Consider the following 15,251-nt stretch of genomic DNA (forward strand, 5'->3'; position numbering starts at 1 on the left):
TAGCAGAGTGAGCGTCTGTTACTCGTCCCAGCTTCTGCCCACCTAGCAGTTCGAAAGCACGTAAAAATGCAAGTAGAAAAATAGGGACCACTACGGTGGGAAGGTAACAGCATTCCATGCGCCTTTGGCATCTAGTCATGCCGGCCACATGACCACGGAGACGTCCTCGGACAAGCGCTGGCTCTTTGGCTTTGAAACGGACTTGAGCACCAGCCCCTAGAGTTGGAAACGACTAGCACGCATGTGCGGGGGAACCTTACTGTAACAGATCTTTTGAGTCTGAATACGCTTCCCCCTCTCCTTACCTTTACCTCTGGGGAAACTGTTGAGCATCATGTCTGAGATGCATTCCCAAACTACATTTCTGCTCTAGACTCAGATTTCATTTATCTGACTGTTGCCTTGGCTGTGGCTCTTCCTCCCAAGGCTCAAGATTGTTCCTACTGCTCATTGCATAGGTGGGCGATGATGAAGAAGGATTTATTATGGCTACCCATTCCAGTAAACTTTCTAATCCCTCTTAGATGTTTGCTTTTTTAGTACATAAAGCTGAAAGTAGTATTTTCAGAGTTTTTTTCTCTCCCCCCCCCCCTCTCCTTTTTCACAGACTATCCCCATGGTATCACTTTGGTGATTCCAGTTTCAGGCTCAGAGAAGAAACAGGTGCTTCATTTCTGTGCCCTAAATGCTGAAGAAATGCAAAAATTTGTGGAAGATCTCAAAGAATCAATAGCAGAGGTGATGGAGCTAGAACAGATTCGAATTGAATGTAAGACTCCCAGCGTGTTCCAGACTCCATGCAGTCATTCTGTCTGTATGTACATATGTCCGTGTCTTGTCTATTTTTATGCTTATCATTGATAGAGATGCCATTTGAGATTTAAAAAATGGGCTGGGGGAGCATTTCCAGGAAAGCAGAAAGGTTATTCTTTTAAATTATATTCATTCAACTGCATACATACACAGTTTAAGAGTATTCATTATAATTTTAAACCTCTCTTCTCTCCTATCTCCTCTCTCTTCTCTCTCCTCTCTCTTCTCTCTCCTCTCTTCTCCTCTCGTCTCTTGTCTCTTATCTCTCTTCTCATGTCTCTCTTCTTTCTTCTCCCTTCTCTCTTCTCTCTTTTCTCTTTCTCTCTTCTCCTGTCATGGTTCCGACAGATACAATTCTTCAAAGAACCTCAAGGCATTTTTTACCTTAAGGAGTCTTTAATCAAAAGACCATAGATTCGGCACGTACATGGTTAAGCCGAAATCTGGATTCCCCTCCCCTAAGCACACAGTGTCAAAGCACAGTTCCTCCCTCTAATTAAATAAATCACATTCTCCAATTACTTTGAATTGTAGGCTTTCCCTCATCTTAAACAACCTGCCAAATTCTTATCTTCTCTTATTTCAAAACAGTCTTGAGATACATTCTTCCTACTCCCCCCAGCATCAACTATTTCTAACTCTAAAAGTAACACACAAGTTTTAAAGAAGCAAAGCTGCCTCTCCACATGTTGTCAAAGCAAGAATATCTGATGTTAGCAGCGTTGACATTTCCCATTTCTCTTCTCTCTCCTCTCTCTTCTTTCTTCTCTCTTTTCTCTTCTCTTGTCTCTCGTTTTTTTCTCTCCTCTCTCTCCCCTCTTCACTCTCTCCTCTCTTCTCTCTTCTCTTTCTCCTTTCTCTCTTTTTGCTTCATGATAAATGTAAGAATATAGGAATATTATTATCTAGGGTAATCTCTTTCCCCACTATAAACAAAATAGTTATTATGTGTTACTGAGTTCACATCCTGAGCTCAAGTTGTGAAATATCATTTACGAATCACAGTGGTTGAATTCAAATATCATGTTAAACCCGAGTCAGTCACTGAGCTTGTTAGATATACGATGTTCCTATGTTCCTATCAATAATTGCACATGGCATTAATAAATAAAGGGATGCGGTGGCTCAGTGGGTTAGGATGCTGAGCTTGTTGATCAGAACTTCGGCAGTTTGGCGGGTCGAATCCCGAGTGCCGCGTAGCAGAGTGAGCGCCTGTTACTTGTCCCAGCTTCTGCCAACCTAGCAGTTCGAAAGCACGTAAAAATGCAAGTAGAAAAATACAAGTAGAAAAATGCAAGTAGAAAAATGCAAGTAGAAAAATCCCACTACGGTGGGAAGGTAACAGCGTTCCGTGTGCCTTTGGTGTCTAGTCATTCCGGCGACATGACCACGGAGACATCCCCGGACAAGCGCTGACTTTTCAGCTTTGAAACGGAGATGAGCACCGGCCCCTAGAGTCGGAAACGACTAGCACGCATGTGCGGGGGAACCTTTACCTTATTAATAAATAAATTACTCCCTTAGTTTTAGAAATGGGTAAGATGGATAAGAAAGTAATGAGAACATTTGAAAGTGAATGTATGCTGGATTAGTTCATATAAGTCCAGTATGCTGATGCAATAATATCCAGGATTTACGTGTATCAGAAAACTTGGCATCATTTTTGGAATGCTATATGGATTATGTGCTCCTAATGTGACTGCTAATTAATTGCTTGGCTGCACAATCCTGCAAGTTCCTCTTTTTTCATTACTACTGAATAATACTTCCCCTCATATACACAAAAATATTCCTTACCTATGTACCGTTGCATTCATTCAGTTGAAGAGCTCTCTAGATATGGCTACAGTTATTCACAGGGGGATAAAGCAAAATTTGCAGAATCAAAATTCATCATGGAAACAGATATTGGCAAATTCAGAGAGGTAGAGCTTCTGGGTTTGTCATTCCATGCTTTTTGGCTCAAAGAGCACACACCAGATCCAGGGGAAGGAATATATGTGATTGCCCTGATTGTGGTTATTTTACCCAATCTATTCAATTTGTGATTTCTTAGCCTAAAATGTAGATAGCTTTCCTAGAATTCTTGATGTTTGTCAAAACATAAATAGAAGGCCAAACCGTCATGTCTGTGTGTGTGTGTGTGTGTCTGTGTGTCTCTGTGTGTGTGCATATGTATATGCAAATCGGGTAGTATATTTTCTATCTTTCCCAACTGGGATAGATTATAGCTTCTTCATATCTAGTCACTGTGTCAGAAGATGCCTGCTAGCACCATTTCCAACCAGCGAATTTTAATAAAATCTTTCATGAGATGTAGCTCACTTCAACAGATGCCCAGAGTGGCTAGGCTGATGCAGAATTTAAATTGGGGGGAGGAGGAGAAGGGAGGGGAAGACAGATTGGTTATGCAGATGCTTGTTATAAATACTCTGTCAATTAACAATTGTGCTAAAAACCCATTGTGTTTGTTGAGACCTTCTGAGATGGCTTGAAATCTTTTGTTGGATGTAAGTCCAATAGTATCTCCCCCAATGGTGTTGTTAAAGTTTCTTTTTTCCAAAATGGCTAGTTTGAATTCTGTAATGAATTGTCCTGGGAGGCTGAAATGCTCTGATATTGCTTTGTCCTTGTCTTGAGAGCTGATGTCAAACTTGTGTCCATTAATTCTTTTGCACAAAGTTTGTCTAAGATGTACAGAATGCAGAGGGACATTGCTGGCAGATGTTGGCATATATCACATTGGAGGAAGAGCAAGTGAAGGCACCTTTAGCCTTATAGGTGAAATGTTTTGGAGCCTGTGATAGTCTGATAAAATGAATATAGGGCCAGGCATTTGCTTCCCATGTTAAAATCATTTTCTCCTTGTTTCTGAATACTGATGAGAATCTGCTTCAGATTGGATGCTTTGTATGCAAGTATGGAGCTGCTATACCAGAGTTCCCCAACCTTTTCAGCTTTGCGGACCAGCCAGGGAGGGTGGAGATGGGTTGGTTCTGCGTGAGCAGTGGGCAAGTGCATGCAGCTCCATTTGCACAAGTGCCAGGCACACCTGCCCACTGCTCTCACAACTGGGAATGCTTACGCACATGTGTGTAGTTGCCCATCACTTCTGTGGCCGACTTTTGAAGAGCTCAAGCCATGGTAGTGGGCTATGGCCAGGCAGTTGGGCACCCCTGAGCTACATAGTTCATGACAAAACTGCCCAGGATTGGTTGTAATTTATTAATAATGTAGTTTGCTAATAATGTGTTTGAGTGACTTGACTTAGACAACCACTGGAATCCTGTTCTGTTTTTGTGATCTATCATTTAACAGAACTGGGAATTGATCTGGCTCTGTTGATTTATCTGTTGATATAGGTGAGTGGGTATTTCGGTCTCCCAAACGCCTGACTTAATTTCATTGAATGAGCATCTCAATCAAATGAAATAGAACAAATACAATTATAGCTCAGAGTCTAGCTATAGACGATAGATTTGATAGTGTGTTGTGGGCAGAAACTGGAAACGTTTAAGCATGCATAGGTCTCTGTAGGTTTCATGTATAATGTGATGTTTATATATCCATTCTGTATTGTTACTAGGACATCAAGGAAATGGACTTGTTCTTCAAATGCACTGCTGCTAAAGCTGATGGTGAGCTGGAAGTTGTTGAGGCTTTGATAAAATTTGATGAACAATTTTTTTTCCATAGGTCCATATAATGAAAATTTCATCAGTGAATCTCAAGTAAAGGAGGGGTTTCAGGAGGCAAGAACTGAGGAAGCATTATTCTAGGTCTGCATGGAGAATTTGGCATATGGCATGAGTGGTCATGCTGTGATGATCATGTGCAAGTATATGTTGTTGCCAAAATTTAAGGAGTCACGGGTGAGGACCAGGTCATACAGTTGGTAATAAGGATGGTACTTATAATCTGCCTCTCATCTGTCCTGCATTTCCATAACCACCCTTCTTTCCTTCTTTTTTCTACCTTATCTCAACCCAATTTAAGTCCTACATTAGTTTAGCCACTTTGTGCATTAGGTGAAGTGAGCTGCAACTCATGAAAACTTATGACTTTTAATAAAATGGGTACAACAGAAAAGTGCTACCAGATTCCTCCTGATTATTTGCCACGACTCTCTTCCTACAATATCTAGCAAACATGACTGCTCTTTTTCTTTGTCTCGTTCCTCTGTTTTTATTGCTGTTTTCTTTCATTTTCATCTTTCTTTTTCTTTCTCTCCATTATATATCTATACCTTCCTCCTCTTCCCCCATTCCCATGTCTTCTTAGGGGAGCTGGAGAAACAGCATGGGGCAAAGAATCTTTCCTTAAAAACCAATGGGGCTCAGATGGAAATGCAATTCAAGCAAGGATCTCCAGCAGGTTAGAATTTTCCTGGGTTCTTCACTTCCTACCTAGAACAACAGTCAATCTTTGCTCACCTCATAACAACAATTAAGATAATAGGAAAAGGAAGGACAAAGCAACTTTGAGCAATAATATAGCAGATCTTATCCTTAAAATGTCCCCAAGCTTAAGTAATTTCAACATAACTGTGTTTCGCAAAGAACCAATTCCATACCAAGCCATGCCATGTCATCCCCCCACATTTGGGGATTTTCCAGGTCAGAATTAAAAGCTTATCATCTCATCTTTTGGTTACCTGTTAATCTGAAAAAGAACCCAAAGCTGCAGATCTCATGCTGATTTCTATGATAGAATTGAATTAACAGCCGACAGAAGCTCATTCTTTGAACTATCCAGATATGTGCAAGTCTACATCTGATTTCATAATGCTGATGTTCCCCAAACTAGGTCATCCCTGACAAGGGAAGAAGCAAAGTGGATAAACCTTATATTAAACTAGGTGGACTGGTAATAATAAACCTTTATTGTCAAAGTACAACATGTGTACATTGAGATTAGCTGAGCCTCCCCCCGTGCTCTCTCCCCCCAACACACAGTCACAACAAACCCTCCATCCTACCACACCATGTGAACCAACCTTTCACCAATATGGAAGTGCTGCCATATAGACAGTAAATTATAAAACTAAGCGGGATATATGAAGACGTCTATTTTAGGCTAAAAGAATGAAGGTTCTTAAATAGATTCAGTAATCATTCAAAACTGTCTTTTTGAAAGGCAGATTAGGGAAATTATACTATCTTTACCAAATTATAGTTGGAGGAGGAGACCTGAAAGTTAAATTAGTATAAACCCAATTGATCTGTATTTTATTTTTCCCCTCCCAAAATTATATTTTCAGTTCCAGGAAGTAATTTTCTTTTTAATATTTGACTAGGAAAGAAAGGATAGAAGCAGTAGATATACGATTAGGCCTAAACAAACCAATATTGGATAAAATGCTGGACTGAGAGTGGAAAAACCCAGGTTGAACTCCATCTCCCACCTTGGAAACTCACAAAACGTCTAATTACTAACTAACTAGTTACTAAATCTTAGCTGAACATATCTCACAGAAATTCTGTGGTAGGGCACGAATGGAGCCTGTTCTCAGGTGCAAAGTTTGGGTATGGACTCCAAACAAATAAGCAAATGGTGCAAGATAGAAGAAGATACCTGTACCATGGTGTCTGCTTAGGTTGATGTGACACAGAAAATGACTGATGGTGAATTATTTTATTGTTGCATTTTTGCTGCCAGGAAAATGAACTTGTGGGGTTTTCTGCCTAGGCTGCCCAAAATAACTGACTTGCCTTGACTGTGATGTAGATTGTTTGAAGATGGGCAGGGAGAGAAGCTTAGCAAGCCGAAGTCCTACACTGGCCCAGCGTAGAATACCAACAATTGTCCTAACGTAGGGCAGAAAGAGTAGGTTGCACCACTGAAGGAAAGTCCTCTTTTATTTTCAAAGGCAAAAAAGATTTAGGAGAAAAAGGCCCGGAGAACACAGTGGAGGTAAGTAGAATGCGCAGCAGTGGAGGTAAGTAATTCTCCCTTAGTCCAGCCCTTCTTACATTCTCTGTTATTTCTTTTCTCAGGTTTTAATCAATGCCTCCCCTGCCAGACTGACAATTTTACCAATTTCCAGAGATACAATAAAAAGTTACTGCTAGGACGGGTAATACAACTTTCAAATCCAGATTAAACTTCAAAGCATTTTTTTCAAGCCGTTTCTCTAATTGTTAATACATCCTTCACGGAGCCAGCGGCCGAACTCTGGAAACTAACCTGCTCCTTCCTCATCCCCACCCAGCACCCTTTCAGGAGAAATCAGAGACAGAGCTGAGATGAACTCCTTGGCAGGTCCCTATCATTGCATAGAATCTCCCCAATCCTCCCAGCTCACCTGGTCTTTTCCTCGTAGCTCTTCTGCCCAAGGCTGGGCAAGATTCACTGGGAGGGGTGGGTGTTGGGTTGGAAGATTAGACCAAATGTTCCCCAACCTGGGAGGGATTGCTGGGCAATATGGTATTGTTTTTCTTATTTGGAGACAGATCTCCACAGTAAGAGCCCTTCCCAGGACCCCAGTTCACCAGGAAAACCCTCCTAAGACTCATTCAGCAGCATCTCCCTTTCTCTGGAGGTGCCACAACTACCTCTAAGGGAGAGAATACATTTCTCCATCAGTATGAATTGTCTTCACCAACCTCGAAACTGACACCAAGCTCCATCACCTTATAATTACTTGGTTTCATCCTTATTATCCAAGTTGTGCCCTTCAGCTTTCTCTTCTGTAGCCTTTGAGAAATCAGCCACTCTGGGCCTACTTGTTGCTCAGGCCATGCTCCTCATAAAGTGATTCATAAAAACTAAGTCATTACTCTGGCAGCATGGCTGCTAATGCCCTACAGGAATGGTCATCTCCATTTTGAGTCAAAACAGACACCTCTTCATGGAGAAATATTCATTTCAGGATCCCAAGGAATTCATAAAGCTTTATCCTGGTTGGAATTCCAGAATTAGGCAGATAGGGCCCCTTATCTGCCACTGCTCCACCACAAAAGTAACCTCATTCTCCAACTCCTTGTTGACCCTTACTCTCCCGAGTCTACAGGGTAGCTGTGCTTCTTTGAAACTCTTTCTTTTAAACTTTTATTTATAGATTCCCTAAATTCCTTCCATAGGGAACGCCATCTTAGTTGCTGTTTACAAACTGAACTTGAAGAATTCTTTGGGGTCCTCACTGCAGATACTTCAAGCCTTCTTCCTCCCCTTCCCTCCTTAGCAGAAACAAGCATCTCCATTTTCTCTGAGATTTACCTGATCTGCTGCCATTTCATCAGATTTATTTTCTTTTCAATCATTGTGTAAACTGGATGGGTACTTTTTTCTTTTCCTTTTGCGGGCAGATTTAAAAACCATTTCCTTTCGCTTGCCAACCATTGAGTGGATCAGAGCGAGCTGCAAGTTTGCTGAAAGATGTCAGATTTGTGCTTGGTTTCCCCCCCCCCGTTCCCTTTTTAATTTTCTCCTTTTGTAAACAGGGTAGTGAGTCATGTGTGCCACTTTCCTGCTCAGAAAGACACGAGCTAGGAAGAGCTCAAGTCTTTCCTTGAATGTCAGCAAATTTCATCTCCTCCCCCCCCAAAGATGTACAACCTCAATTATCCTTTCTTCTTTCTGCCTTGTTAGCCTACGGACTGTAAGATGATGTAAGAGTTTCTGAGCATGCCAGTCATAAAGCACAGCTTATCTGAAAACAGGCCTGCATTAAGCAGAATTTGGAAACACTTCATTCCCCGTTGCCTTTTTTCCAAGCAAAAGACAAATAGGGGCCTAAAAAAAAATCTAAGTGAACATTTAAAACTCTCAGTAACAAGATGTTTTTGATAGCATGAGAGGCAGTGTAGTCATGCCTTCAGCATAGATTACCTCAAGCTTATGCTTTTCACTTGCTCTGGGTGCCACTTGTATTGACTCCATCTGGATGGTTGAGGTTGTGCCCTCTGTGGGTATAGCATTACTGCCTTTGCTATTATGAGGCTCAAGAAGGAAGCCTTGGGGAAGGTGTGGCTGTGGGAGTGGGAGAATGAGGGGTCAAAGGAGGCTGTGGGGTGGAAGATTTTGGAGCAATGCTTAAGCTGGGCTATGGCTTTTGGAGAAAAATTTGGAGGTGGGGTGGGTGAAGGGCAGCCTGCAGAAGCAGCTGGGAAAAAGTGTTGTAACATTTAATGCTTCTCTGACTGTTTCTAAACTAGGTGTCAATTCACAACAGGCTTCAAACGTACCAGCACAACTCTCTCCCGGGGCTCGAGAGTGGAGTGGAGCCCAGCACACATCCTAATGTGGCACGGGAAAGGCTGGAGGCAGCATTGGCACCCTCTTACCCTGCCTCAGCGGGGACCCTTGTACAGTGTCAGCAGATTGTCAAAGTTATAGTCTTGGACAAGCCGTGCCTCGCTCGAATGGAGCCAGCCCTCAACCAGACTTTGACGCGCTATGTGTCCTCTGATTCCTGCAACTCTACTCCCTTGCACTGTCGAGGCAGCGGGCTCCAAGGGACCCCAGTGAAAATCATTCATCAGCCCCCACTTCCACCTCCACCACCTCCCTACAACCACCCGCACCAGACCTGTCCCCCAAGTTCCTTGCTTCACAGACGCAGATGCTCCAGTGGTTCACGCAGTCTAGTGTAGCAGCCCTACCAGCAATAGCCAAACAGCACAGATCTAGCCTGGGACCCTTTTCTTGTCTTCAGAAAATATTTAGTTTGTAATTTATTTTTTAATAAAATGAGAGCGCATGTGTGTGGTGGGGAGGAAGGGGAGGAGGAGGAGTTGGAGAAGGAAGAAGAAGAAGAAGAAGAAGAAGAAGAAGAAGAAGAAGAAGAAGAAGAAGAAGAAGAAGAAGAAGAAGAAGAAGAAGAAGAAGAAGAAGAAGAAGAAGTCTTTAGTTCCTTATTACTTCTTCCAAACTGATTCTATTTTGAAGGAGCCCTATACAGAAACTGAGAGCTTCAGAAGATTTTTCCTTTGTAGCCTCTTCCCCATTCTGCTTCAAACACATACCCTTTCTGTCCTCTCTGCACTCCATCCTACTCTTCTGAGAGCTTTATTGCCTTCTCTTCTGCTTTCACTTGCCCTCCTGTCTCCCACTCCTTACCTTTTCCGATAGGACCTTTTTTTCACCAATACTGAATTTCTTATTTTTCTGACCAAAACCGACCTATCTGTTGGGGGGAGGGGATGTTATTGGATTTCATAGTCAATTTGGTTGAGTTTGAAGAACTGTAGCTGCTGTCATCAACGCTGTTGAAACATCACCGAGTTGGAGCTGAGCATCTGTGCCATTCAGCGTGCTTTCTTCTTCACCCTGTCTTCGCAAGCTGAATGGAAGAGGAAGCAGAAGAGGGAGGACACTCCTTCTTCCACCCTACCGTGCTGCTAAACACAAATCTAGACTCATTTTGGACAAGAAAAAAAGTCTTCATTGTAATGAGAGAGCTCTGTAAATACACACCTTTATAGCTGAATGGGTGGATCCTGCCTCGGCGGTTGGGAGAAATTGGAGGATAGCCACTACTGGACGATATGAAAGGCTCTTCAGATTTTTATTGAATTATTTTATACCCTAAGTCTGTTCCAGATTTAGAAAAGTGATTAAATTTTGAAAGAAGGGGGTAATCTTCAGCCTCGGAAACACCCTGTTTTAACCCCCCCTAGTCAAAATTTATGCTTTCTTCATGTAAGGCGGTGGGAGAAGGGGGAACCATGAACCCCTTTATGACTTGTGGACTTCAACTCCCAGAAATCCTGAGCCAGCCATGCTGACTCAGGAATTCTGGGAGTTGAAGTCTACAAGTCATAAAAGGGCCATCGTTCCCAACCCCTGATATACGGAAAGAAAATGCACCTCAAGTTATAATATAAGCTAAAGATTGCATTTTTTTAACTTGATGGGCAGTAGTAAAATGTTGAAAACGTGATGGAGCTTCTCAAAAGAAAGCTGAGGGAAGAAACTTCAATCAATCAATCAATTTTACTTTGTACACAAGCATAGAACCAATAACATAACAATTATACTAAAATAAAAATAAAGTCATCTTGATAGAATAAAATAAGGTAAAGATAAAATTATTATGATAAAATTACAGAGCAGAGGTATTAAAACTCAAAAAAATCCTATAAATTTTCAATTTTACAATGAATGCTCTAAATACTATAAATAACTAGGACAGGTAATTATAAAGGGCATATAAATGATACCATAAAACATTACAAAAATGTAAAGCTGTGCTCATTTATATTAAGTCTAACACCTGCTGAAGCTCTGCTAGGATTAGTTGGAATTAACACTATTATGCTCCAACCAACAATAACAAAGAAATGGCAAAATAAAACATAAAAGTATATGCTTATATTTAAAAGCAGAAGCAGGGGAATGGGGAAAAGAAGGAAAAACAGAAAAGGTATATATCGAGTAATGGAAGTCTAGTTAAGGCTTAGCATCACCTCACTTGGAGGTGTTGTTTATGTTTAATCGCAGCTCTGACACAAAACTGCTCTGCGGTGTCTGAAATTCCTGCCACCTGGTCAGTTAGTGAGAGACTGAGATAATCAGTCACTGGCCTGCCCAGGTATTGTGTTGTACATGAGGAAATATACATTTCTCATAGATTTCTATTTTAAAAGGCAGTACCGCAACACATATGCCACAGTTTCAATTTCCCCCTCACGACAAGAATAGAGCCACAGCTATTTTGATACGTTATAGAAACTTCCTTGAGGAGAATGGAGGGGAGGATATTACAGCGAGTAAAAACTCTTCTGATGTTTTGGGGGACAATATTGTAGAGGTAAAATGCAGGAGCAACACTTTTTTGTGGGTTCACTGAATTAATCGATGATGGAGCCTGACTCAGATTGTTTTACAGGGCCATGCATCTGACACATTGCTTGAAAAATGCTTTGGCCTGATCAAATCCCACTGGAATCAATGCATTAAAGAAAAATCCACAATGGATTAGGGCGGCACCAAGTAATTTTTGCCAAGAAGTCTGGAATTTGTCTTGTAAGACATAGAAGTCAGATAAATGGTTGAAAGTTACTTTGAACCAGTAACTAACAAGCAACTAATCAAACAAGTTCAATATCACTCTCATTTAATTGCTACCTATGACTGTGTCTAGAAACTTTCTTTGAGAAGGCCATACTTTTTGTTTTAACATAATTAATAATTAAATCATGGTCTATGCGGTAGGAGGCAATTGATTTTAGAGCCCCCCACCCACAAACTGAATCCCAGGAGAACAATGGTCGGTTAAAAAGTGCTACTTTACAGAATGCCCATTACCTCCCTTATTATCAGATATTGGCTATTATCCTTGCTTACCTTTCTCAATTTTCAGTTTTTCAGCCTAACCATTTAGCCTCACTTGCCTATACTTTGGATTTTTAAAAGTAAGTTGATTACATCTATTTGTGTCCCAAAGATACTGTTGGAAATAATGATTGAGGTTAGAGTTTGATTCTTTGCTTTATAACATGCCGATTTTCCCTTTAAAAATTATTGTGTTTTTTTTTTAAAAAAAGTGTACAAGTCTGGAAAACCTGGCAGATGTCAACATGTTGATACCCTTGGATGTCACACTAGGGACACCTGCTTTAGCCTTTCCTCTATATTCACAACATTCCCTTTTGTGTCCATCTTACATTTTGAGCTCTCAGATATGTATTTAGGGTAGTGTTTATCAACTTTAAAAGGGACGCGGTGGCTCAGTGGGTTAGGACACTGAGCTTGTCGATCAGAAGGTCGGCAGTTTGGTGGGTCGAATCCCAAGTGCCGCGTAACAGTGAGCGCCTGTTACTCATCCCAGCTTCTGCCAACCTAGCAGTTCGAAAGCACGTAAAAATGCAAGTAGAAAAATAGGGACCACTACGGTGGGAAGGTAACAGTGTTCCGTGCGCTTTTGGCATCTAGCCATGCCGGCCACATGACCACGGAGACGTCCTTGGACAAGCGCTGGCTCTTCGGCTTTGAAACGGAGATGAGCATGGGCCCCTAGAGTTTGAAACGACTAGAATGCATGTGCGGGGGAACCTTTACCTTTACCTTATCAACCTTGGCAGTTGAAGATGAGTGGATTTCAAGTCCCAGACTTCTCTTACCAGCATGCTTCTGGGGAAATTCCAGAGTCCATCCATCTTCAAGTTGCCCGGGTTTAGGGAATTGTCCTGATTCAAAAATGCCTAGGTTTACATAAGGAGGGAAAATGTTTGGTTCATATTCCAGAGGCTTCTGGTCTGCTTGCTTTGAATTTATCAACTTCACCTGCCTTAATATTTGCCACAGAAAGAAAGGAAACCTTTGTGGAGATGATAGAGAAAAGAGGAATGTTAGCTAGCACCTCATCATTCAAACTATTTGCTTTGCTTTTGTGAACTCATAACAAATTGGATATGTTCAGATGAATGAAGAGGACATGGTCACAGTTAGCCAGCCATCTAAGTAGAAACCATAAGGTCAGGTTGATTATGGCAAGCTGGGTGGGAAGCGCCAGAAAGAGATGAAAGATTTCTAAGCTCCTTGGTCAGCATATCAGAGATGCTTATCTACATAATGATATTAAATTAGACCATTACGATATTTTTAGAAAAAGTATGAGGGAGTAGCAGCGTTAATTAAGAACTTTGGTTTTGGCCACTTCATCTCCCTGTGAGACCTAAGAAGATCAACTTTGGTGTTTGGAAGAAAAAAATTAAATCTTTGATTTATTTGTTTGCTTATAAAAAAATGGCTATGAGAAAAACAGCCGGTTTTCTTCTTTCCACAAGAGAGAAACAAAAGAGTTTGCTGACATTGAACCAACATTGAATTATCTTGTGCTGGTCAGCCTAGGGCCTGGTGTGGTATGGAAGTATCTATACTGTAGAGAGCATGCTCAAGCTAAGATCCACGAAGTCAAAACTTTTATTGTGCAATTGTTCTGCTTTGTTCATAAATGGGTCCAAGAGTCATTTTCAATTTTACACCCTTTGCATTTTCCATGATTTCTTGTGGTAATGCAAGAGAAATCACACAATCTCTTCTAACTGATAGCACTAGGACTTCTCCGTCTGGAAGTCTGAAAGGTCCTTTTTCAGAAAGGCAACTGGACTGTTTTATTACTGAAGAAGCTTCTTGGATGAGGTGAAATATTTGCAAAGGGGGAAAAAACGAAGTCCAGTTGCCTTGACCGTGGATGGATGACCTGGATGAATGAGAATCTCCATAGACATTTGTCCATCGGAAAGTATTGTCTACCTCAGGTGGTTGCTAATAGCACAGCTACTATAGTAATTCTGTCACTGTGGGTTGGCATTTGTTCCTCTAGGACCGTGGTCAAATCTGGAAAACCTTAAGAGATTAAAGCAAGTTGTGCAAAACAACTATTTGACTTGAAGATACAATTTAAGTCAATTATACAATTTGAGCTTCTTAATCTGGAAGGATTTAGATCCGATTTGGAGAATTTTGTGCATGTCCAAATAATAAAACTTTTCCAAATTGCTCCCAAAGTTCAAATATAATTAATTTGAGAATTAAAATCCAAATAGGGTTGATAGCATGTCTCATTATATTTTTACAATCTGTTTAAAATGACTGCCAATATGACATCATTGGTTGCATTATGAATGAAATTCCATTCATGGTTGGTTTTATTTTTTAAAAAAATCAATCCCATTTGCATCTGCTGAGCTTTGGGGTTTTCTTGTTCATCACTCTTCCATTCAGTCAGTTTAGCCTTTTTGTCATTAGAAGCTAGATTGGTCCAAGCCTAGCATGGAGAACTTGGAGAGCTAGGCTTCATCACTTTTGACCTTGAAGTGAAGTCTTGTGACTGGAACTGATTGAGAACAGAGACAACGTAGAGATCAACAATGGGACAACAAATTTCCTCATAGCCCCAAGATGGATGGAAAGCACTATAACTTGTTGTAGGGAAAGCCCTTGAGAGACATGGATGTTATTTTTCCACACAGTAAGTTATTTGCAACTTGGTAAATAAGAATGTGTTTAAATAAATAAATCAGATTGCACTTGACCCGTGGCACAAAGTGGAAGAAAAACATTAGTGGACTGGATGAAGTGATTGCTTTTTTGATTAAATATTTAAGAGAATCTGTGGAATTCTTAGAGAAGTAAGAGATCAAGGTGATTAATAATAGATTTTGGGTGATGTGAAAACATTCAGCGTAAGTACTTTTAGCTGAAAAGTTGCCCTCCTCACTACACACACACACACACACACACACACACACACACACCATTCTGTTTGGTGCCCCTTCAAAAATGAAAAGTTTGGAGGGTCAAGAATGCTAAGATCAGTTCTGAGTTCCTACTCCCCAAAACCAGCCTGTGCCATTTTGATAAAGTCAGTAATTAATAAGGTTAAGCAAATGGCCTTGGTATTTTGGGAGAATCTTCAGAAGAAAACTCATCAAGTTGACCTACATTTAGAAAGATGCCTTCTTGTGTGCCACACTTCAATTCTCCCCACT

The 15,251-nt window shown here is 40.9% G+C and overlaps 1 protein-coding gene across 1 annotated transcript in view; it reads left to right on the forward strand.

The window, feature by feature from the left end:
- The window catches only part of IQSEC3 (IQ motif and Sec7 domain ArfGEF 3), a 204,181-nt gene extending 194,738 nt beyond the window's left edge, over nt 1-9,443 (forward strand). The window contains exons 11-14 of the mRNA XM_083366799.1: nt 608-769; nt 5,095-5,187; nt 6,683-6,726; nt 8,970-9,443. Of these exons, the coding sequence (XP_083222925.1) occupies nt 608-769; nt 5,095-5,187; nt 6,683-6,726; nt 8,970-9,407 (737 nt within the window). The 3' untranslated portion in view covers nt 9,408-9,443. The remainder of the gene's footprint in view (nt 1-607; nt 770-5,094; nt 5,188-6,682; nt 6,727-8,969) is intronic.
- Nucleotides 9,444-15,251: the final 5,808 nt, after the last annotated feature.

Source organism: Vipera ursinii, assembly GCF_947247035.1.
Source record: "Vipera ursinii genome assembly, chromosome: 6".
NCBI lineage: Eukaryota > Metazoa > Chordata > Lepidosauria > Squamata > Viperidae > Vipera > Vipera ursinii.